This window comes from Solea solea, chromosome 2 (genome assembly GCF_958295425.1).
Source record: "Solea solea chromosome 2, fSolSol10.1, whole genome shotgun sequence".
Lineage (NCBI taxonomy): Eukaryota > Metazoa > Chordata > Actinopteri > Pleuronectiformes > Soleidae > Solea > Solea solea.
This window is the reverse complement of record NC_081135.1, coordinates 22,622,676-22,645,953: the sequence shown is the minus strand read 5'-3', so window position 1 is coordinate 22,645,953 and position 23,278 is coordinate 22,622,676. Positions and strand designations below refer to the sequence as shown.

The 23,278-nt window shown below is 39.7% G+C and overlaps 3 protein-coding genes across 5 annotated transcripts; 1 reads left to right on the top strand and 2 right to left on the bottom strand.

Moving 5' to 3' along the window:
- Positions 1-38: 38 nt before the first annotated feature.
- klhl23 (kelch-like family member 23) lies at positions 39-5,722 on the bottom strand. The gene is made up of 4 exons (XM_058623350.1): positions 5,567-5,722; positions 2,802-4,034; positions 1,219-1,371; positions 39-1,138 (listed from the first exon to the last, which is right to left on the bottom strand). The coding sequence occupies exons 1-4, from the start codon at positions 5,571-5,573 to the stop codon at positions 828-830; spliced, it is 1,704 nt and encodes a 567-aa protein (XP_058479333.1). The 5' UTR covers positions 5,574-5,722; the 3' UTR covers positions 39-827.
- A 2,926-nt stretch (positions 5,723-8,648) lies between these two features.
- phgdh (phosphoglycerate dehydrogenase) lies at positions 8,649-17,065 on the bottom strand. The gene is made up of 12 exons (XM_058623134.1): positions 16,811-17,065; positions 14,044-14,195; positions 13,888-13,953; positions 13,761-13,815; positions 13,468-13,566; positions 13,259-13,391; positions 12,995-13,143; positions 12,043-12,195; positions 11,044-11,182; positions 10,525-10,652; positions 10,201-10,426; positions 8,649-9,020 (listed from the first exon to the last, which is right to left on the bottom strand). The coding sequence occupies exons 1-12, from the start codon at positions 16,946-16,948 to the stop codon at positions 8,866-8,868; spliced, it is 1,593 nt and encodes a 530-aa protein (XP_058479117.1). The 5' UTR covers positions 16,949-17,065; the 3' UTR covers positions 8,649-8,865.
- On the top strand, positions 16,542-22,280 carry cfap210 (cilia and flagella associated protein 210). 3 transcript variants are annotated; one of them, XM_058623133.1, is made up of 9 exons: positions 16,542-16,669; positions 18,551-18,747; positions 18,834-19,007; positions 19,086-19,291; positions 19,501-19,657; positions 20,194-20,333; positions 20,431-20,623; positions 20,726-20,890; positions 21,214-22,280. In XM_058623133.1, the coding sequence occupies exons 2-9, from the start codon at positions 18,697-18,699 to the stop codon at positions 21,565-21,567; spliced, it is 1,440 nt and encodes a 479-aa protein (XP_058479116.1). In that variant the 5' UTR covers positions 16,542-16,669; positions 18,551-18,696; the 3' UTR covers positions 21,568-22,280. The 3 variants fall into 3 exon arrangements, with proteins under 3 accessions (XP_058479116.1, XP_058479115.1, XP_058479114.1); XM_058623132.1 differs by lacking the exon at positions 16,542-16,669 and adding an exon at positions 17,827-18,156; XM_058623131.1 differs by lacking the exon at positions 16,542-16,669 and adding an exon at positions 17,827-18,156 and having other exon boundaries at positions 18,548-18,747.
- The last annotated feature ends 998 nt before the right edge of the window (positions 22,281-23,278 follow it).

The window sequence follows — 23,278 nt, the reverse complement described above, 5'->3', positions numbered from 1 at the left end:
ATCGACAGCATTATTTTTTGATTTATTTATTTTTTAAGTTACACATTTAAATATTACATCACATTTTATCTTCTGTTTTTTTAACCTATTTTATTTAATACAGTATAATGATAAAATGAATGCAGTAGTTCAACAATAAATCCAGCAACTGTGAAAGTTTTTGTTTTGCTGAACTTGTTTTAGAGAGGTATGAATTATTATCATTGCAGGATGGAGTTTGTTACTAGTGCTGGTAAACACTTTTGGTTAGCCTATTGCCACCAATATTATAATTAATACAGCATATTGCTCAGTACAATAGTGCATGAGTACAGTATCTCAACAGTGAATAAGCACCTCTGTAAAACAGTTACTGCAAATACTGTACATAATACACCCTCTGTGAATAAAACAATTCATTGCAACAGTGTTGGAACCAAACGAAAACCTTATCAGTAGCTGGTTAATCTTATATTAATTCTAAATTGTATTATGATTATTAAACTTAAGCAGGAATCTTATCGCAGTTGCATTTTATTTAATAGTCTGGTGCTGGAGCTTCAGAAAGAATAGAAGCTTTGAAGTGTCCTGGTGCATCATTGGTATGAGAGTCAAACATAGTCATGGTGGTTTAGTAAAATATTAGTAGTCCCTGAGTTTATGTTACACAGTTGTTCTTATGTGCTAAATTTGGCAAATGTATAGTTCTCCAAAGACATTTATCCAGCATAAACACTATCGCTTGGCATCTGACCTGACAGTTACCTGACAGCTGCACACTCTAACAGAATAGAGTGCACATTTGCATTAATTTGGCACAACATGACATGTGTGATATAGGCCTGACATTAAACACTGTGAACACAAACACATCCATGGGATCTGGTTGGGCTGGGAAGAGTCCCCACAATCTCCCACGAGTCCAGCTCAGGGTCATACTTCTCAATGCTCTGCAAGTAAGTCCCCTTTGAATAGGAGTATCCCCCTGTTACATAAATACATCCATTTATCACCACAGCCCCACACTCCATCCTCCTCTCCTTCATCACTGATATTGGTCTCCACTCGTCTCTCTCTGTGTCGTAGCAGTCTGCGATCGTCGTCTGTCCACCCACCAAATACAGCTTGTTGTTGAGAGACACAGAGCACAGCCCATACTCTGAAAAAAGACAAATATTGAATTAGAAAATGGTTTTCAGACCATTGCTGCACAGCATTACCTTTACCTTTATCTCATACCTGGATGTGGACTTATTGTAATGATACTCCACTCATTGACATCTGGCTTGTACACCTGGATTTTTTCACAGGTGGAGCTCCCGCTGTACCCATAATGGCCTCCACTCACATAGATTTTATCCCCGACTACACAGGCGGTGGCGTTTCCTACACCTTTAAAGGAACCAGAGGTCATGTTGTCGTCAACACATTGTGCCAATGAAAAATAATTTTTTTGACTGCAGTGTGTCAAAAAACACTTTCACATTATCAGCTTTCAAAGTTAAACAGTGAACTCATTGGCAAACGAGTTACACATTGAACACACACAGAGCAACTCTTTCATTTATTTATTTCTGGTCACCGGTAGTTCAACATTAACTGCTTCTAGCTCACCTTTGCTTGGCAGAAACTCATGAGGGAAATCCCTGCTCCAACTACAGTGTTTGTTAATTTTTTTAATCATTTGCTTAGACTGCCCTTGAATAAAGGAGACTAAAAAAAAGCAGTCTGAAAAATCAAAAACAATGAACTGAAAGCAGGGATACTCCTATAAACCTCTAAACTGTCTGTAGGTTCCTCACTACAAACAACATGTGGTCATGTGACACTTAGTAAGTGTTGATTTTGAAGTTGAAAAGCAGGAGTAGGTTTTTTGCGTACTTGTACTTTTTAAAGTTATTTTTAAAATGTCTTTTTTTTTTATTTAGGTATGTTTTTTTTGGTAGTACTGTACTGTACTACCCTACATTTTAAATCACATAGGTGAGTAAAAAAAAATGAATAAAAAATAAATAAATAAAATAATGTACTGGTGTACCTGTACTGATGAGGACAGGTAAATTGCACTAATTAAGGTTCTTGCATGAGCTTTGACCCATTTTGACTGATACAATATGTGTTTACATATTTGATTTTGTCAGCACTTTAATGTGTTATGGTTTGCCTTTAATGAAAAACAATTAATGTGAGCTTTGTGTCCCCGTGTCCTTTTTGCACGACACAAGAAAGAACCCCAACCTTGTTAAAGAAGTACATAATAAACAAGCTACTTATTGACTTTAACTTGAGTACATTTTCAGACCAGTACTTTTGCTTGTACTTACGTAAACATTTTATCAAAATAGTGGTACATTTACTTGTATAGAATATTTCAGTATACTCTTTTCACCTCTGTTGAAAAGGAAAAAAAAGGTGGACATTGTTTTAAGAATATTCTATTTAAATGATAATGTTATAAATGGAGGGTATGGATATACTTAAACATGCTCATTTGATGGAAATATAAAGGGTATTAAGATTCCATTCATTCAGCAGGTCCAGCTTTTAGTCATGTAGCATAATCTTCATTGGGAGATTGAAAGGCTAAGAATGTACTTTGAACCACAGTTTATAAGATTCAAAGGCCCTTTTACTGTAAGGTTCAATTATACAGTTCAGTTCAAAAGTTGGAACACAAACCACTACAATTACAGTCTGTACCAGTGGAACCTCCATTTATTGATTATGCAAAATTACGGAAAGCTCCAGACTTAAAGCATATTGTGATGGAGATTATATCTCACCATTAATTCATTCTCTTTCCCCCCCTTTCATTTGCCTACCTTGGATCATTTTGGCCACAGGAAACCATCTCTTTTTCAAAGGGTCATAAAACTCAGTCTCTTGCTCTGGGGCTCCTCCTCTGTAGCCTCCGATGGCGTAAATACAGCCATGCAAAGCCACAGAACAATGGTAGTACCTCGCTGTTAGCATGGAGCAGCCTTCAGTCCATTCATCATAGTCACAGTTATAAATCGAAACAGTGTCCAGGGCCTCAACCGTGTTTGTTCTGTAACCTCCAGTCACATATATATTTGCTCCAAGTGAACTAATGCTGTAACTCTCTCTTGCATGGTCGGGCATATCCTTTCCTTGCACCCATGTGTTACTGACTGGATCCCAGATGTGGACCTCACAAAGAGGGTGCCAGTAGTATCCACCGATGAGATACATGCTGGAAGACATTTTTCTACTCTCGGACATCTCCTTCCCTTTAGACCTTAAAGCCTTATTTATTATAGACTTAAATGTGTCCTCATTCCGCAGCAAGCATTGCCTGCGCACCTCCAAAGTAGCCTTAAAATAAATCTCATCCAAGTCCAGGTGGATGGAGTGCAGCAAGTCTACAGCATGATGAACCCGATTATCCAAGTCATGGGTTACCCATTTAACAACAGCATCTATCAGCACATCTTCCCTCTGCACCGTGAGGTTCTGGCCTGCCAAAACCAAACTCATCCTCTGATGGTCCAGCTCTATGAACTCCTCCTGCTGCACGAGCTCTGTGAACCTGCTCAGCATCATTCTACGGGCCTCCCTCTCCAGTCTGGTACAGAGGTGCAGCTGAGCAAAAGCGTGGATTCCCAGACAGTTGTCCACATCCAAGAGGCGAATGAGAAACTCCTCACAGGCCTGTTTGACGGAGATGAACTGCAGGAGGTCTGCGGCCTCCAGCAGGCTCTGCACATTACTCTCAGTGATGCACAGCTGAGCTGTGTACACGTAGTTCACCAGAGCACCCAGCACCTCACAGTCCACCCCTGTCAATGTGATGCTGTTGTTTGACTTCTCCCTCATATCAGCTGTGAACATGACTTTAAAATAGGAGCTGCGAGCCGACAGCAGTGCTTTGTGGCAGTGGAACACCTGTCCCGAATCATCGCATTGGAGAGAAATGTCAGTGAACAGGCCGCTGATGTAGAAATGCCTGAGAGTGTCGAGGACCTGGGCTGGATGTTCGGCGTCACAGAAGTCGTATGTGTAAATTTCGCTTTCTTTGTGTGACATCATGGTGTCTGAGGAAACACAAGTAAACATGTGTCAGTGATACAAACATTCTGAATTAATTACACTCTTACTGCTGACACACATCCTGAATAACAACATACACATTCAGAGAAATCAGCCAGCATAGTTACTAGCCCTCTCAACCTATATATAAATTTAATCCCCAGCTCATTACATGTTTTAGGATCAAGGCTCTCTACCACGAGCTGCTCTTACCAGATGACACCAACAGACACACACTTGTTTCATACATGACAGATGATTTGAGGCAACTGCCGTCTCTGAAACTCCCTGACATGTTATGTTGCATTCATTTCTCAATTTTTTGTAGCATGCAGTACAGCGATCTGAGCAATCTGTTTACTGGAGGGACCTCTTTCTTCTGATCTGCCTTGTGATTGGCCAGTGTCTCTTGTCAGGGGCCAAATCTTCCCATTAAAGTTTGTACGCAGGAGTGCAGTCCAATCACTTAATTTACATTATGCTTTAATAGAATTATTGATCAAAAAATATCCTGCCAACTGCACCTTTAATCAACAATCCAATCACGCTCTGTATTCTACTGGCTGACAAAAGGACAGACAGAGGCGGCTGAAGCTCTCTGTTGATATTAGCACGTTTCTTATTGTGCGACTCTCTTTGGAACCCTTTGTTATTTTAGTTTTGTTTGCAGGGTAGGTTGTCGTGTCCACTGAAGGGACCTGTGCGCACAGACAATGTCATAGAACAGCCAATAAGAGTGCAATAGGTTTATGTGCATTTCCACCAGAGTGCCTTAATTGAAGGCACTAACCCTGTGTACAATCGAGCAATTATGCAACAATACGCTTTTATATTTTCTATAACATATTTGACCTGTCTTCAACATTAGCACTTTACTATCATCCGATGTCACTGGCACTTTATGAACAGCTGTTTTTAAATGTGTATGTTTGTACTGTATATGTATAAGAGTATGTATGTACATGTATATCCTCCTTGACGTAACTTTTGTATTTTTGTGAACTCTCACGTCTTTATGTTTTTGTTTGCCTGAATGTATTTTCATTTTTATCCTTTCATAACATCAAACTGCCAAGGGACCACAGGTGGAAATTAGCCTCAAGCTATAACCTGGCATATTTACATTTGAATGTTTATTAATATGCATTGTCCCTTTCCTTAAATAAACACATTTGAAACATGGATAAATAAAGAGTGACCCCTCTCTCTGAACTGCCTTGTGACTGGTCATAATCTCTCATCAGGGGCCAGTTCGCCCACCAAGGAAACAGAGGAGATGCAGGGGTTTGTTTCTCTCTGCAATCACTTCATTTACACAACGCTGTAATGCTGATCAATAACCTCACAAATATCCCCCCTACTGCACCTTTAAGTAGGATCTTTAATGTCAGTGATCCACACGCGCTCTCCATAGAAAGGACTGACAAAAAGTAAAACATGGGTGTTTCATTCCCATTCATAATTAATTACAATGTCACTGCGGTGTAATTGTCGCTTTATTTACCCCTACATTCAGACTAGGTTCAAATGGACGTACCTCTCATCTCGTAGCCATGGATAATAGGTGCTGTTCCACACGGACACTCGCCTGTGTGTCCTCGTCTCTTACAAAAACAAACGACCCTCAATTTAGCTGCTGCAGGACGGTCGCTGGCAGCTCAGATCCTATTTTGGTATTTGTGTGCAGCGGCCAGCCCCCCCCTACACACCTCCCCCTCCTCCCCCACCTCCTCCTCCTCCTCCTACAACACACTCGTCCTTCATTAAAAAAAAAACATACAGAGGAATCACCCAGCACCGTTACTCTCCCTTTGAACGTAAAAATAACCTCCATCCACAGTCTCGTGATGCGTTCACGGACGTCGCATTGTGTGTATTGAACGGGTAAAGAAGCGTCGATACTAGAATTCAAATCTTATACAAATGAGTATCGTCTTGTAGCCCAGTGCACTGCTTACTCCACACGTTTCCTCCTAGATCCTTGTGGTTGCCATGGCATTTTGAACCCTGTTCCAGTGTGACCAAGGCTTTCACTAATCCTGACCGGGATTAATGGCACAGTGCACAGTATTCACTTCTGCTGCACCACAGGGCCACCTTCACTACCTCATAATCCACCAGCTGTACAACATTTACAGATGATGACTTTTACAAATACAAACATTTAACATAGTGATCATTATTAAACCAACACTTCCCTGCCTTTATTGGCTTGACAAAGCTCAAACACTCCATTACTTACGTACTTTGTTGTTTATATTTCTTGCAACTTTTACATTTCCTAAATAAATTGTGTACTTTTACTCCACTACATTTCCTCTAACTATCTTTGTTACTCATTACTACCAAAAAATAATTAGAAGACTTAGTAATGGTCTGTATTTATATAGCACTTCTCTCGTCTTGATGAGCTTCTTTACGCTACAGTTTTGCCATTCACCCATTCACACGCTTCAACATGGGGTTAAGTGTCTTGCTCAAGAACACATATAGACTATCAGAGGCAGGACTTGAACCCACAACTTTCCAGTTGACGGACATCTTGCCCTACCACTGAGCTACTGTCAATGTCATTTACTTTAAGACTTTTACTTAAGTATTATAAAAAGTGACTTGATCTTCTACCAAAGTCAGTCAAAGTTTCTGGTAAAATAGTTTGAGCGGGCGGGGTGCACCCTGGACAGGTCACCAGTACATCACAGGGCCACATACAGAGACCAACAACCATTCACTCTCACACTCACACCTGCAGTCAATGTAGAGTGTCCAATCTGCCTAAATCTGCATGTTTTTGGACTGTGTGGAGGAAACTGGAGAACCTGGAGAAAACCTATGCACACAATGGGAGAACATGCAAACTTCATGCAGAAAGGCCCTTGTTCTGACCAGGTCATGAACCCGGGTGCTCAATTTTGGTACGTTTGTTTGAATTCTGATTTACCAACAAAGTGATCCATAATGTACAACTTTTCCACCTGGACAGTCGGGCACCTCAAGGATGGAGCTGGACACAGTCCACTGATGGGTCATCAGAGAATATTCACTTCTGCATAATTATGGGAGTAGAATGGGGACAAACAAAGAACACACAAATACAGTGTAGTGCCAAGAGGGGATTTTTTTATGTTTTCATTGTGTCACACTGGTATGATCACAGTCATCAGTCATGTCACACAGTGGAAACATAAGGTTCACCTTTAGAAAACCACACTGTGGTTAGTTGAACTGCACTTTACCACAAGGTGGAAATGTAACTTTACCTCACCACTATTTAAGTCTGTTCATAGTCGGTTCAATGCAGGGCCCCTCAGGTCACTTTGCCTGGGGCCTTAAAACTGTCTTGACACTTGTGGCCCTTTGTCTGAGATATGACATTTGACGTGATGTTCAACAGCAAACGACAAAATGCATCAGTTTAACTAATGTTATTCTGCTAGAATAATATATCAGTGGACCCATGGAGGGTCAGGTGCTACTGTTTGATACTTTCGATTGCAGCTGCAGGACTTTCAGTGCTTCACATGCAATTTCTTTGACACCTGATATTTTAAGTTAGTAAGATAGAGACCAGAGATTTACTTATGATACAGAAACAACTTAAAGCAAACCCGGAATCCAGAAGTAGAATGACTCAAATCAGATGCACAAACACAGTTGATTCATATGTGACATATTACGTGAGGGGATCTTTCCATCCCCACTAATATTGACACGTTTTATTGCATTTACTGTGTCGCTTTAGACTCTTTACTTTTTAAAGTTTCTCTGCAGCTTAGACCCATCAGTGGGTGGTGATCTTTCCACTCAGGAAATTTGTATGCAGAGCATTTGTTAACAGCCCTCTCTCTCACAATGCCTGGTGATCGGTCACTGTCTCCCAACGAAGCCAGAGCCTAAAAGACGAGTAGAAGTCCAGATCTCTCTCAGATCACTAGATTTGCTTAATGCTGTAAGATGTTAATACAATTGTTAATGCAAAACGCAGGACTTCTACTTTTAAGTACATTGTTTAACGTTTAGTTAGCTCATTGGCAGATATTGAATCTAGTACCCATTGGTATGTTTGTAGAAGTGTAAAATCACATAAAAAACCAAAACAAAAACACATGAGCCTTGGAAAAAAGCCTTTTAATATGTACTTTTGGAAAGAGCATTGGTTAATGGAGATCACCGTCTTGCACCACTGTTTTTTTTTTGTTTGTTTTTTTTTACAGCAGCCAGAGCGTGCGTTTCACATTTTGAAGTTGTAGCACATTCTTCTGGTATGCAAATGCTACCGTAGTTCCCCAACATGCTTGAGAATGTGATGGGTGGGCAGAGGATTTGCTGTCTCAATGTAATATGTCATTCCTTCTTACACTCTGGACCTTTGATGTACTATTATTCTTTTACAGTGTGATCCTTTTAGCTTGTTTTAGAGGAACGATGCATTTCATGCATGCTGGTGCTCAGACTGAAGCACCAATTAAATGTTTTAAAAAGTCAAGATCAGCATTTCTGATCATCTCAGAGGGTCAGAGGATGTGTTTGTGTTCACATTGGTCGTGTAGGTTGCACTAGGTCACAGAACCAATATGAATGTCCTCTGTATAATCAGTGTAAGAAAAAAAATACATTCTCCCAAAGTTTTTTTTCAAGTATTTTATTTTACATCTCCGCTCTGAAATTGTAAACCGTGTTAGTATTGGAACGTTATCAAAAACTTTTAAGTGTCCAACTTCTAAACAAGTTGTTATCTGTAAACATGTAGACCAAGACAGATCAATTATATTAGATACCTTTGACCATGTTAGGATTTCCAGACACTCGGCACTGTGCAAAGTCTGTTGCTGACATTTAAAGTGTAAGCTGTGCAGCCTCCTTCACCAAAGACTTCAATGCACCAAGGTCTGGCAGGGGAGAGGACACCCCAACACAATACCACAGATCACCAGTGCGGTCTGAGGGACCACTGAAGGACTCAATCTCCACTCCCGCTGTGGCCAGGAGTCCTAAACAAAGAACAATGGAAGAGACTAAATGAGTGTGAATTTACTGCAAAACAAAAAAGCCTCAGCCAGCACTGTTATTTAGCCATGGAAGATCATAACTCAGTTGCATCTTTTATTTAAATGTAAAGCTTTAAGTCAAAAAACAGCAAAGCATTTCATATTCCCCAATACTCCAACCATTTTGTACCTGAATGAGTGTCACTTGTATTACACTTTATATTAAATAAATTATGGGTTTGATACTTTTCTATGAAAAACATTCTTGACAGGTAAAAAGTAGCTGTGACCATAATCTAACACCCTAAGGTCTATTGGGTTGAGTTTCACCTTTAAAGCAACACTATGTAACTTTTGCTGGATGTGCAGTTTTTAGTTAAAAAACAAAAACTTTTTTTTATTGGGGTTTTCAGAGTTAAACATATAAATAATATATTAACTTATTCAGTGTGCAGATATCAAGGACTCATACACACGAAGGTGGCCTTTACATTGACACATGGCTAATTTGTGGGAAGTATTGGTTTACTGTTATCAAAATAATCTGTAAATGCCAAATCTCACCCGCTCAATGACAATTACATTACATTTTTTTTGCTTCCAGTTTAATAATATAAATCTGGATGAGCAGTTTTTAAAACCGACATCGGCTCAGCATTACTCTTGAAACTGATGGACCCGATTCTGGAAGGTGGACATTTATCGAGTTCTGCTTCTACTTCTCATCAACCTTAGGCTACATTCATACAACTCTGTTTTCATTTAAAACGCAATAATTCTGCTTTGGATATGTCCTCCACCCACAATCCATAAAAATATAAAAAATGCTGGTGGTTCTATTTTCATTTGAAAACTCTGTAATGTATTGAGAACTTATGTACGAATTATTGCATAAATAACTGGGCCTCAAATGATTCCCCTATTTCAAAGACCAGGAACAGCCGCTGCTTGGAAATGATGAAACAGTTTCATGTAAGTAGTACTCTCTGAAACTAAGCAAACAGCTGCAGGAGAGAATCAACTTCCTGATTAGATGTATTGATATGGATGCAGATTCATTCTGGAACAGAACAAAAAACCTTTCATAGTGCAAGGACAGAGGAAATGGGGAAAAAAGTTGTTTTAAGCTGTATAGTGTTGCTTTAATAAATCAGGGTTCCTCCACAAATACAAAGTTTCTCACCAGCCATCGAGGACAGGAGCTGAGGACTTGCAGAGGCTTTGAAGAACAGCAGATTCCCAGTGAGAGCAACCGGCTGTCTGAACACGCTGCCATTCAGCTCCAACAGGATGGGAACACCACATTGGACTGAACCGTTGGCTTTATAGCTGCAGCCGTTAGCCACAATCTCCACCTTGCACACACTCTCAGCAGCAGCACCATCAGAGGCACAGTGGGTCTGATTCACCTGAGGGGTCAGTGCACATGCATGAGAGGGTTATTCTCTGGAAAGACATACATATTTTTTTGTGTGTTGTCATGTGTCACAGTGAGTTGAGGATGTACCATGATTCCAGACTCTTTGGCGAGGCTCAGGACATTGATGAGGTTCGAGGAGCCGCCAGATCCATGATTCAGCAGTCCAACCAGTACTGCTGACGTCATGTAGCCAGTGGAGGACTTCATGCAATCACCTGGTTTGTAGCAAAGAATAAGTGATTACGTGCCAGTACTGAAACTTTTTTTTTTAAACAATAGCTTCTGTTCAACCTGGATAAAATACAGTGTCTCTTTCACACCACTAGAGGGAGAACTTTTGCAGTATTATGATTTTTGCTTTTCTTTTTTTGTATCCCTAGAATGAGCCCTTTATGACAGGGAGCTAGTTCTCCTCCACAGAGTCTGCCATGTCTGTACAGTAGCCCAGAGTGGACACTTTTTAAATCAATTTTTCATGCTCCCTGAAGGCCACCATAGCTTCTTATAAAAACACATGGATGAGGAGCACAGGACAAAAGGTATTCAGTTGGTTGCAACTTTACCCCTAAATGCTTCCATCCAAACTGGTTAGACCTGTAGTTTTACCTTGACTGACAACATGAACCTGGCTGAGTGGCGGCTGAGAAGCAGTGCAAGACTGCAGCACAGCTCCGATAGCCTCTCCAAGTTTAATCAGCTGGTGAGATTCCTGGGAGAATGTGCTGGCCAAAACATTTGCATTTACCTACAAGAAAGAAAAAAAAAAAAAAGACATCTAAATCAGGAGCGCGTTCATTAAATAAGTTTGATCCTCAATGCTGAAAGCAGATGTTTCAAGTACTATATTCAATTAAATAATGGTTTTATCTAAAATATGGAGACTTGACAGACCTGAAGAATAGATTTAGTCGACAATAAGCAACGTATCCAACCCTGTTTTCATTCAAACTAGAGTTTAGGACAGAACCCTGCTCTTTGTACATGGAAACCAGAGACTACTGAGGATTTGACTTTTCTTGGGTCTTAAAACCAGCACTGATTTTTTTTTTTTTGCTGAATTGCAATGGCTGAACGTATTAGCAGATACAGTCTGGTTGTTTTCTTTGAGATATGATCTTCACAATAAATCTATCTTACTCTATGAACGTTATGTGATATTTGTTTTTCAGAGTAGTTATATGTAGAATGGTTAACATTCTGTATTTATATAGTATTTTTCTAGTCTTGATTACAGCTCAAAGTGCTTTACAGCAAAGTTCACACTTCAGTCTTGCATTCATCCATTCAAACAGCAGATCTAAATTTCAGTGCTTTTTTTCTTCTTCTTCTATCACACACATCTGCATGTAGACTAGTGGAGCCAGAGATCGAACCCAAAAGTCATCACCTTGTATTTACATTTGACAGAATGACTGCGTGTTTTAATAATAAAATTGTATGTAAAGATTTTAGGATTTTGGTGTAGACTAGTCGGCCTTTTTGTCTCATATGAAAGAGCAATAGAAAAGCGTTAAAATGTTTCTTTAATATGTGCTACAACAACAAAATTGAAGGTCTGAGAAGTCATCGTTTTTAAAAGATGTAAGAGCACAGTGCAGAACTTACTGCTCCAACCAGGCTCTTGCCCTTCACCATGTCTACTATCTGCAGGGCAATGTCCTGCCCACAGCGAGCCTGGGCCTCTTTAGTACTGGCTCCCAGATGAGGACAGCTGATGACATTGGGATGGTCCACCAGGTTGCGGTCCTTAGGGGGCTCCTGTAGCCAAAATAAGACATGAACTGTTACACCTCCAACTAACTACAGGACACAGTTTGAGTTGTATAAACAGCAAGGTCTGAGTAAAGTGAGACAAATATTTCATCTGACTTTGTCCCCCAACAGGAAGACATCAGCTGTGAGAGCTGACGTCTGCTTTTGTTTGGGTTCTTCTCCACTTCATTTCCTCATCTTCAGGAATTTTAAATAAAGTAACAGTGTGATTTGGCATCAAGCGGGAGCAGGTACAGGTGTTACTCACGAGTGAACGGGTGAAGTTATGCCAATTACGGCTCTGGTGCATCCCCGAGCCAAATTGTATGCTATTTTGTATGAAGAAGTGAATCTCTACATTTGCTTTATTTGCTCTTTATGGATTTCACTAAAGAAAACAATAATATTAGACTGACTTTTGAGAGACTTTGTGGAATAGCATGCCTTGACATGAAAATTGTTGTTATTTATGGTTTGTTTTTTCTCTTACAATATATTTGTTCGAGTGTACAGTTTCAGCATAAATGTTTTCGCAATTTCAAGCTTTGAAAACAGCGTGATCTCTGCTTTTGTGTCTGCGACGGGAAGCAACATTCACAAATCTCAATGCTCAGGTGTGTTTATATAGTTGGTCAAAACAAAAACTTTTTTTTCCATCAGATTTCCTTGGTTGTGCTGACAAAAGGGATAGAAAACACTCTATATTGCACATTCCTATAGCCTATGTATATACATTTAAACATAGTAAAAAGCAGCATAAATGCTCCGAGTTCTAAGGGTAAACAACATAACATTGTGATCTTGCCTCAACAAAGACGTCAAGGCCTGCTCCTCCACACTGTCCAGACTCCACAGCTCTGAGCAGAGCAGCCTCATCGATGATGCCGCCTCGAGCGCAGTTCACAACCTTCACTCCCTTCTTGCATTTTGCAAATGTCTCATCATTGAGAAGACCTTGGACACAGAAACACAACCGAAACCATAACTCACATGTACAGTGCACTGCATGGATGTGACATGTGGTGTGTAGAGACTCTATTTATGTGGCTGCTCAGTGGGCAGAACTCACCGACAGTGGAGGGCATGAGTGGAGTGTGGACAGTGATGTAATCGCACTGGGGCCAAAGTTGATCCAGAGACATCTGCTCCACGCCCCAGCTGGCTGACACTTCAACTGGAGTGATTGGATCATAGCCAATCGTCTGATAAGAAAAAAGTATTTATCTTGCCTGATTTTAACATAACACAGTCAGGTCAATATGTAACCTCTTTACTTACCTTCATACCAAACGACTGCATTCTTGAGGCGACTTCTTTTCCTATTCTTCCAAGTCCAACTATTCCCAGCACTTTGCCATACAGCTCCGAACCCATGAACTGTAGAAATGGAAGCAGAGCGATGACCCACTTTACCACATCCGAAACTACGCAGATCCAACTGTCGTGTGCGATTACTGCTGCTCGGACGGACAATGGAGTCAACGATGCAACAGTAAATTGCTTTCTGTGCGGCGACTGCAAAACACAGTCCTTCATACAGTGTGGTGGCGAAAGAGAGAAAATCTCCTCACCTTTTTGCGATCCCAGTTTCCTTGTTTCATTGACATCGCGGCTTGAGGCACATTTCTGAAAACAGATCGTTATGTTAACGGAATTGTACAAAAAGACAAAAGCACTTGACCACAGGTCTCAACTTGCCTCGACAGGCTCATCAGCAGGGCACACGTGAGCTCCGCGGCGCTGAGCGTGTTACCACTCGGTGTGCTGCAGGAAACAGTCGACCGTTAATGGACAGCGCATTATATTGAAATTGCAACGCGAAGGTCAAGGTTGAATAATCCACTGGAGACTTACTTCATCACAATAATACCCTTTTTGGTGGCAGCATCCACATCCACGTTGTCCACACCAGTTCCGGCTCGCCCAATGATTTTGAGATTATCAGCAGCATTGATGACATCGGCTGTTACCTTGGTGGCAGATCTGACCACAAGACCGTCATAGTTCTAGGATGTAAGAAAGACACATCGTTGACTGTATATAAATATCTGTATTTAATCTCATCATGGGTGTGTCTTCACCTATCCAAACATTCACTGTCTGTCTGTCTTATTATTGTTTGTTTTCTACACTTTCCCAGAGACAGTTGAGAAGAATGCAGAATTTTCCTGCAGCCTTTTACTTTTGGATTTATTTTTTTAAATTACATTCCAGAATAATGTTTCACAAATAGTAGTAAAAGTCAGAAACCTGTGCAAATGTGCCTCATGTCATGCTTTATATTGTTATATTATATTGCAAATTGGTTTTCAAAAAAGTGGGTCCCAACATAAAAGATTTAGGAAACACTGTTCTAGAGAAGAAGAATGTCCATATATATATATATATATATATATATATATATATATATATATACACATATATATATATACACACACACTTTATTATTATTATTATTATTATTATTATTATTATTATTATTAATAATAATAATAATAATAATAATAATAATAATAATACTTTAATTGGCTACATTTATTATAAAAAAAACCACATGATGGTAATTGACTGGTACTTGAATTGTCTGTGCATGCTTTCGGAAATGAATAGCTGTGAAACTGTCAATTGTCAACTCAGGAACATACTCAACAACTGCATCAAGTCTGCATGAAAAGAAAAGGAGTGTCAGGGAGGGTCTGATCGGATTGGTTTGAGACAGAAAAGCAAGTTTAAGTGAAGCATTAAAGTAGTGAAAACAAAAAACTATTGTACTGCTGCTGAAGCGGTTAGACTGCTATCTGTGTGGGTGAGAAATAACCCTAATACAGAATCATGAAGCAAGAAGTAAAATTCATACATTCTAAAGTCCAATCAGGTCTTTTATAGTTCTTGTGACACAAATGCTGTCATCCTGCCATGTTCACTGAGGAACACACTGACCTCTTTGTAAATATCCACATGAAGCCCTAAAAGTGGGAGTGTCTGCTCACAAAAAGCCTGTTCTTGTTTGTTTTCATACATTTTTTCCAATTAATGACACATTAATGACTACTAAGGTGCATTGATGGAAGTTATTATGTGCAAGTGGTGTGTGTATTGTATTGTATTTTCCACTATGTGTCAAGTAGGCTTTGTGGTTATATGTTACTGAAAACTGTATCTTTGTATTATGCTGTAAATGTCATGCTAAAAGAGAATTGAAAACTTGACCTGCAAGTTTTTAATGTTTACATTCTTATTTTGAAGATACTTCACATTTTCTGTAAGTGATTATTTATTATATAAGGGTGATGGATGCTGTTTGGAGGGGCCCCCTATACATATTTGCCTCAGGTCCCAAGCAGTCTTGTATAAAGTACCTAAAAAGGGATACTTGGCCCTGTGATGGACAGGTGTCCTCTCCCCCCCCCCCCCCCCCCCCCCCCCCATGTCAGCTGGGATTGGCACCGGCGACCCTCATGTGGAGGATAAAGTGGTAGAAGATGAGTGAGTGTACTACTTGCAGTCTTGTATAAGTAACTAAAGGGATACTTGAGTAAAAGTTGGAGTTGGAGTCACTTTTTTATAATATTACTAATAATATTAAAAAGTCTTAAAGTATGTGATATTTACTGTACTTAAGTATCAAAAGTAATTGTATGATATAAAATTAACTTAGGTTTTATTAGCAAAAGTATTAAAAAAAGTGAGCAGTTACTTAGGATTGAGCTCAGTGTTGTCTGCAAGACACTTCACCCCATGTTGAAACTGTAACGTGAAGCAGCTCATCAAGACTAGAAAAGTGCTATATAAAATTACAGACCATAACCAACTCTTCTTCTTTGGATTTTATTTAGTAGTAATGAGTAACAAAGACGGTTAGAGGAAATGTAGTGGGGTAAAGGTACATAATTTATAATTTATAGTGTAATTTATAGAAATATAAATAAGGTAAAGTACAGATATGTGAATTTTGTACTTAATCACAGTAACGGAGTGTTTGTACTGTGTTACACTATTACACTGGTCCCAAGAGACTCTAGATTGACCTCTGCATATGAGGAGCAGATACAGCACTATTTTTGGTGCAAACCATTGGAGATTGATGGTTAAAAGTGGCCCACATGACACATTTGCTCCAGGAGTAAATGTGCAGCTACAGCAAAACTCTGCAATCCATTCGCTCACCATAAGAGCAATCCCATTTGTTTGCAGTGGGATAAGACGAGCATGTGCAATACAGCCAATACGTGCCTGTGATTGCAGCACGCGAGGATGTTGGGAGAACAGGCAAAATCAAGGATGAGTTGCATCAGCTTACAGAGGGGCGGGGCTAAGGTGGCCGTTCTCACCTCGACAGCAAAACCGGATGAAAATAAATGCTAATAAATAATAGATGGATGGATCACACATCAGTGTGCACGAGACATAATCTGCAGGATCCGGTTTGAGCTTTTTAAAGTGACTTTCAGAGGAAGGCTGCAGCTGAAAACTCACGAGAGTAAGATAAACTAACAACTCTTTTCTTCACATGAAAACACGATTTAAAGAAACGTCTGCATGTGGCGCAGGAGAGTAGAGAAACGACATGAATGAATGAGAAACAGATTGTGCAGCACATGGAGAGAAAGAGAGACTTTACCTTTAACTCTGCGATCAATTCATCCTTCTTCATGTTCTGCTTTTCCGTGACTCGGATGCCATTTTCCTCCAGAATGGCTCTGCAGCGAGGGTCAACACTTTCACTGATTAACACTGTTCTGATCGAGATCGGGGCCATCTTGGTCTTTGTCGGTGCTGTGGAGCTGGTGGATGTGGACTGACTTGTGGTGGATGTGTGATGCCGTGATCAGGGTGATGAAGACGGGAAGTTTGAGTCCCTCTTTGAATGGTTAGCGTGGATTTAAGGACCGCCCCTTCTACGGAAACCCCACCTACCGAGCGTCGGCTGCTCTGATATAACCAATAGTGCCTTACATCTTTCAGGCCACGTTACTGGTGAAGAAAAGAAAAGAAAGACACAAAGACATTTTTTTTTTATATTCACCAAAACGAAACACCTCATGGAAAAATGCAGTTATGTGCCCTGTAGCCTGCACAGACCATGAACGAAAGAAAGAAAGAAAGAAAGAAAGAAAGAAAGGTCCTTCACATGTCCAACATACAAAGACCAACAACTATTCACAGTGTATACACAGTTTCAGTGAACACTTCAGGTCAGACTGTTTTTTCATTCTTAATTCAAGTGACAATGTTCATCATCTGACTTATTAGGCTGCACATGACTGACCTCTTATGTCAGTATTGACTCAGAATCAGTCTCATTTGGATTTAACATGCAGTTTGTTCCTGTGCATAATCAGAATCTATTTGACCAAATGCAACAGACTTGTCAAAGGACTTTTTCTGACTCCAGAATAAGAACAGAAACACAATTCAACTCACAAACCTGAAGCTGTTTGAGTAAAAACTGCAAATCTCTTGTCATGTCACTGGATTAACACACTTAGTGACACACAGTTTGGTCACATGAATCCAAATTAAACTGTCCTGTTTGCCCCTCTGTCTAAAATGGACTTGACTTGATATCTTCTTAAATACTTTTCTCTTTCACATTGTAACAGTTGTAAGGTATCTATCTATCTATCTATATCTATCTATCTATATCTATCTATCTATCTATCTATCTATCTATCTCTATCAAATCCTCTATGTTTCAAATAATATCAAAAGTTCCACATGGGAAGTTCAAAGACACTAGATTCAACACGACTCCCTTGGAACCACAGACAGTGCAAACAGCGCCACCTGTCGTCAATCAGAAAAAAAACCTTCACACATTGGTCCAACAGTTGCCTAGATACTGCACAACAAACTCACACAGCTCTGTGTGTGTGTGTGTAAGATACATTAACCTTCTCTGATCAATAATGTTAGAAATGACATCGGTGGTTCAGCACGGCCGACGCAGAGGATCCAGTAAAAGTGGTGAGAGTTTAAGTGTTTTTGTCATTTCAATGATGAGATCAACGGGCGTGCCTTCTCAAATACAGAGAAATGTCAGAGTAGCTTCAGAAAGCTTCGATTCACTTTTTTGATTATAATCAATTGTGTGTGATTCCTTCCGTGTATCACATGAGCTTTGACAGGTGTCTCATTAAAAGTTGTCTGTTTTAAAATATAATGCTGATGTAATGCTGCTTTATTGCTACCATGTCATAAAAGACAGTATCATTTTGGTGGTCGAGGATGCTGATGATACACTGTTACAATATCATGTTCTATGTAACTTCACATTTATCTACCTGGATAATATACAAAGTGATATATTATAAAGCTACATCGAACAGGATGTGGTGGTAATTCTGTCCCTCTTCAGCAGAGGAATCTAGCAGGACCCTCCAGGTTCCTGATCTCCGACAAGTCAAGGTGTTAACCAAGGCTGAATGGCTGAGGATTCAGGATGAACTGAACCAGGTTAATAAAGACAAGGAGAGTTTGAGAGAGGCAGTGAAGCAGAGAGAAGCCATGCACGTACAATCAAAAGAGGTGGTGAAAAAATGGTCCAACACCATCGCTGTAAGTTGTCTGCTTCCAGGGTGTACTTTAGTCTGCAATGCAACAAAGGTTTGACTTAGTGTTTCTGCTAATATTATAACACAAAGGGTCAGAGGCAGAAGAAGCTGGAGGCAAAGAAGATCCGTGAGCAGATTGAGGAGGAGAAACGGAAACAGGTCGACATCGAAGAGGCCAAATACCTGCAGCAACAGCGCAAAGAGGCCATTGAAAAGGCCAAGACTCAGCTGTATTATCAAACTGACAGAGTCAGAGGATTACATGTTAGTATCCTTCAACATTGCAGTTTTCATTTTCAATATGGCTTTGCAATAGTTGCTTCTTTCTTGCCATGTTGACAGAGTGCACTGTTGCTGACGGAGGTGTTGAAGGAGAGAGAAGCACAGCTCGAACTGAAGAAAGCAACAAAGAGTGCTTCTAAAGATGTCGACAAAGAGTTCATGAATATGGTTAAGACCAGAGAGGATGAAGCTCTGAGGAAAGAGAAGGAGAAAGCCCTTGAGAAGAAACGTGAGAGAAAGGCTGTTGCAGAGGACCAGACAAATCAGTGAGTCTCTCACTAGATGCTGCTTTGAACAGTTAAAATATGCTTTAAATGTGTATATTTTATGGTAAAACTGCATGATGGCATGCATTCAGTGAGTGGAGTGATGCTACAAAGGGGAAGCCTCATTGTTCCCGATAGGGTAAAACCTGAGGCGAAGGCTTGAGTAACAATATGTTGTTTCATGCCGGAATCTGATTTCCTTTCTTAAGGATCAAGGAAAATGAGTCGGCCAGAGAGCAGCAGAAGATGGAAAGCCAGAAGGATGGAGAGGGAATTCAACGCCTACAAACACTCTATCAGTGGGAGCAACAAATGGAGGAAGAAAAACAAGCAGAGCAGAAGAGAAACCTAATGCATACTCACCTGGTAGCGTCTAAACCTGACATTTTCAATGTTTTCGCGGCCAAAAAGCTGCTCACTTATATTTGTCCTGGAATCATTTCACTATTAATTGTTTGATTAGAGAGTAACATACAAGCTATTTCAAATTATAAAATGAAAATTCATATACTATTCACTGTACACTGAGTATATATGGAAGCCTACACACTCACATGCCAATTTATTACATAAGGCACCTAATAAAGTAGCAGGAGTGGCACCGTCTCTGAAGACTACTTCAAGGATCGTGTCTTCAGAGATGGTCTCCTGCAAACCTTTGTTATAAAGTGTGTTTATGTGGGTTACTGTTGCATTTTTATCATTTTCCCTTGGGAACTGCTGCTAATTGGATATTTTCTCTTGTTCACACCATTCTCAGTAAACCCTTTACAGTATAAACTATGTAAGTGTTTTAATATCAGGACAATTTAAATGGATGAATGTGGTAAAGTCCCCTCCCCCATTTCAGAATCACTAGTCAACTGAGCAACAAAGTATTTTCACTATGTGTCACTATACAGGAACATGTCACCAATAGAAACCTCGTCAGAGCAGCGGACACACAAAAACAGGAGGCTGAAGAGGCGCAGAGGAAACGTTTTCTTTCTGCTAAAGAAAAAATGATCAAGTTGAGGAAAGACAAAGAAACAGAGTTGTTCAGGTGAGACCTGTGTATTATCCATATGCGTCCTGTTCCTGTCCCATCATCTGCCTCGGCATCTTAGACAGTGTTATCTGTGATTTCCTTTTTCCTCCAGAGAGGCGCAGAAGCACAGACAGAGGATCATAGACAACCTAACAGCCACGCAGCGAGAGCAGACTGTCAGTGAAGAGCAGAGGATCGCTCAGGCTGTCGCTGAACAGGAGGCGAAACAGGAGCAACAGCGGAGGGAGGAGGAGAGGAAGAAGGCCGAAATGTTGAAGTCAATCACTGGGCACAGACAACTGATGGTACCACAAGTTCTGCTGCTACCATCAACAACACTGAAACTTTTAAGATTACATTTGTGGACTCAAGCTTGATTGTTTTTGTTTTTTTTGCTTCTTTTAAAGAAAGAGGAAAAGGAGCAGAGGGACAAGGAGGTGCAACAAAACGCCAGAGACATGCTCCAGGCCATAAAAGAGGCTGACACAGTATTTTCTGAGAAACAAAAACTGAAGTCTCAGCAGATGAGAGAAGATCTAAGAAAACTACAAGACTTCAATATCACACAAATGGTAGTGTCCCAGTTATTTTAACAGACATTTTTGTAATAGTGTGGTATAAAGGAGATACTTTTATAGCAATACCCTGTTATAATATTAATAAAGCTCAGTAACAAGAATTTCTATAGACTACAAGTGTAAATCAAAATAGATAATTACCAGATAATTAAATTAAAATTCATCTATCCTTGTGTATCAAATACATCTAATCCATTTTATTTACCAGGGTTCTAAAATACCTTAATATTACTTCTCTATTCCAAACTTATTTCCATATTGTTTGTGGACTGTAAGGTTAAGTATTACCTTAATAGTATTTTTTTTTTTTTTTGCAGACTGCAAGGATTTCCAAGCAACATCAGCTCAGAAAGGAGGAACATGTCTTTGAGGAGAAGAACAGAGACCTTGTGGTTGAAGAAGAGAACCAGTTTCAACAGTATTCACGGCACGTCATCAGCGCAGCAGCGGACGCTCAGAGGAACATCATTCCACTTTGCAAAGCTGCAAGGGAAGGGATAGGAGGAGGGCCTGGTCCTGTGTTTAGTGGATTCAGGCCCAGCTACCTTGTTCAGGACCGTAGTGGTGCTCAGATGCCAAAATATGTCTCTAATGTTACCCAGAACATCAAAACACTCAATGAAGTAGAAGATATCCAGGATGCAAAGAAGAGACTCGGGTTTATATGGTGATGGTGCTACTTTTCCCATAGTGTTAGGTCTGCTGATTAAATGGCATACAAAGGCCCCCAAAAGCTACTTGTACAACAATGTAATCCTTTTATTGTTTTTCAAAGGTTTTCATTTATGACTAGATCTCGGGCTATTCAGAAAACATTAGGGGCTGACAGAACTGTAAAATACTCATCAGTCTTTGCTTGAGTGTTTTTAATTTATCGACCAACAGCTGGCGCTTCTTTTAATAATCTTTGCTCTTTTTGTTTTTTAAAGATAAGTGTTCATTCCTCCATAGCTCTTGTTGTGATACAGCTCTCACATCACATGGGATCATTGTCAATGATATTAAGCTTTCATTTAAAGACAGCAGATCTTATAAGCTAATGTATGTGAAATACAGATACTGTTGCCACTGAATGATGATATTATAGAATACTAGATAATTCAATAGAACATTTTGAAGGATCCAATCATTTTGTAACAGACTCTCTATTGACTATTATAACATGCTTGTGAATCTTTACATGAATATTTCGTCTGAGTCTTAAGTTGCTTAGACACACACGAACACACTGCAGGTCCTGGGGTCAACCTTCTGGACTAAAAACTGTGTGGATAATGAAATAAAAATAAAAGCATTATAACTGTATGAGGCAAAATAAGAAAATGTAACCTTTCTGTACCAGGAAAATAAATAAAAAATCAGTGACAGTGACAGTCATATTAAATGTGAGTGAGAAACTGGAGATAATATTCATGTCAAGTCAAGTCACCCACTGCTCCAAACCATTACTTACTTGTATCACTAGTGGAAGTGGAATTTTTATATTTTTAAATCAGTTGTTTTTCCTATGCCAAATTGTGTAACCAACCCACTTGACTTAAGTGCTTCTTATATTTTACATAATATATTAACCCTCTATGGCATGGCAATGACCCACATAAAAGGACCTCACACTGTCCATTTATTAAAGGGCAACATTCTTTTTAAATATCCAATTTAAGCGTCCCAATTATAATTGGCTTTGAAGTGCATGTGACCATGTATCTGTGGGACGGACAGCCATTTCAGGAAGTGGAGCTGCAGTGTCTACATTGCTCCAAATTGGTAAGTTGAATATCACTTTTTAACATGTTTAAATTAGCAGTAACTTAAAATAAAAAATATATTCATGTGTATGAGTATGTAAAGGAGTATATTTGATCATTTTGACACTTATTTTGGCATTATTTGTATTCTAAAACTGTGTTTTTTTGTTCGTTGCCTCAGGGCAAAACTGCGCAGTTAGGGCACTTTTGTTCAGGCAATTTCATTATACAGTGCAGATATATTGTTAGTTGCAAAATAATGATAATCATGTTTTTAACTTTATCATCTATTAACAATTACAGGAGCAAGAATGTTTTATGGGTGGAAGGAGATAACCCAAACCCTAAGGAGAATGATCTGGGAGTTAGGGCCATTCCCTCAGACAGTGAGGACAGTGAGCTTGAGAGTGACAGCGACAGTGGAGATAGTGAGGAAGAGTGGATCCCTACATCAGGTTTGAGACACTGTTAGTTGCAGGGTCAGTCAACGGTCAGCGCAGCAAATAAGTGTGTTTTTGTCCATGCACATGTGTGCGTGCATATCAGTGGATGAAGAGTGTTATAGTACACATTTGAATTTGTACTCCCTGCTTTCTATTTTAAAGGTGTATGTGCCCGTGCTGATAAGGAGATCAGA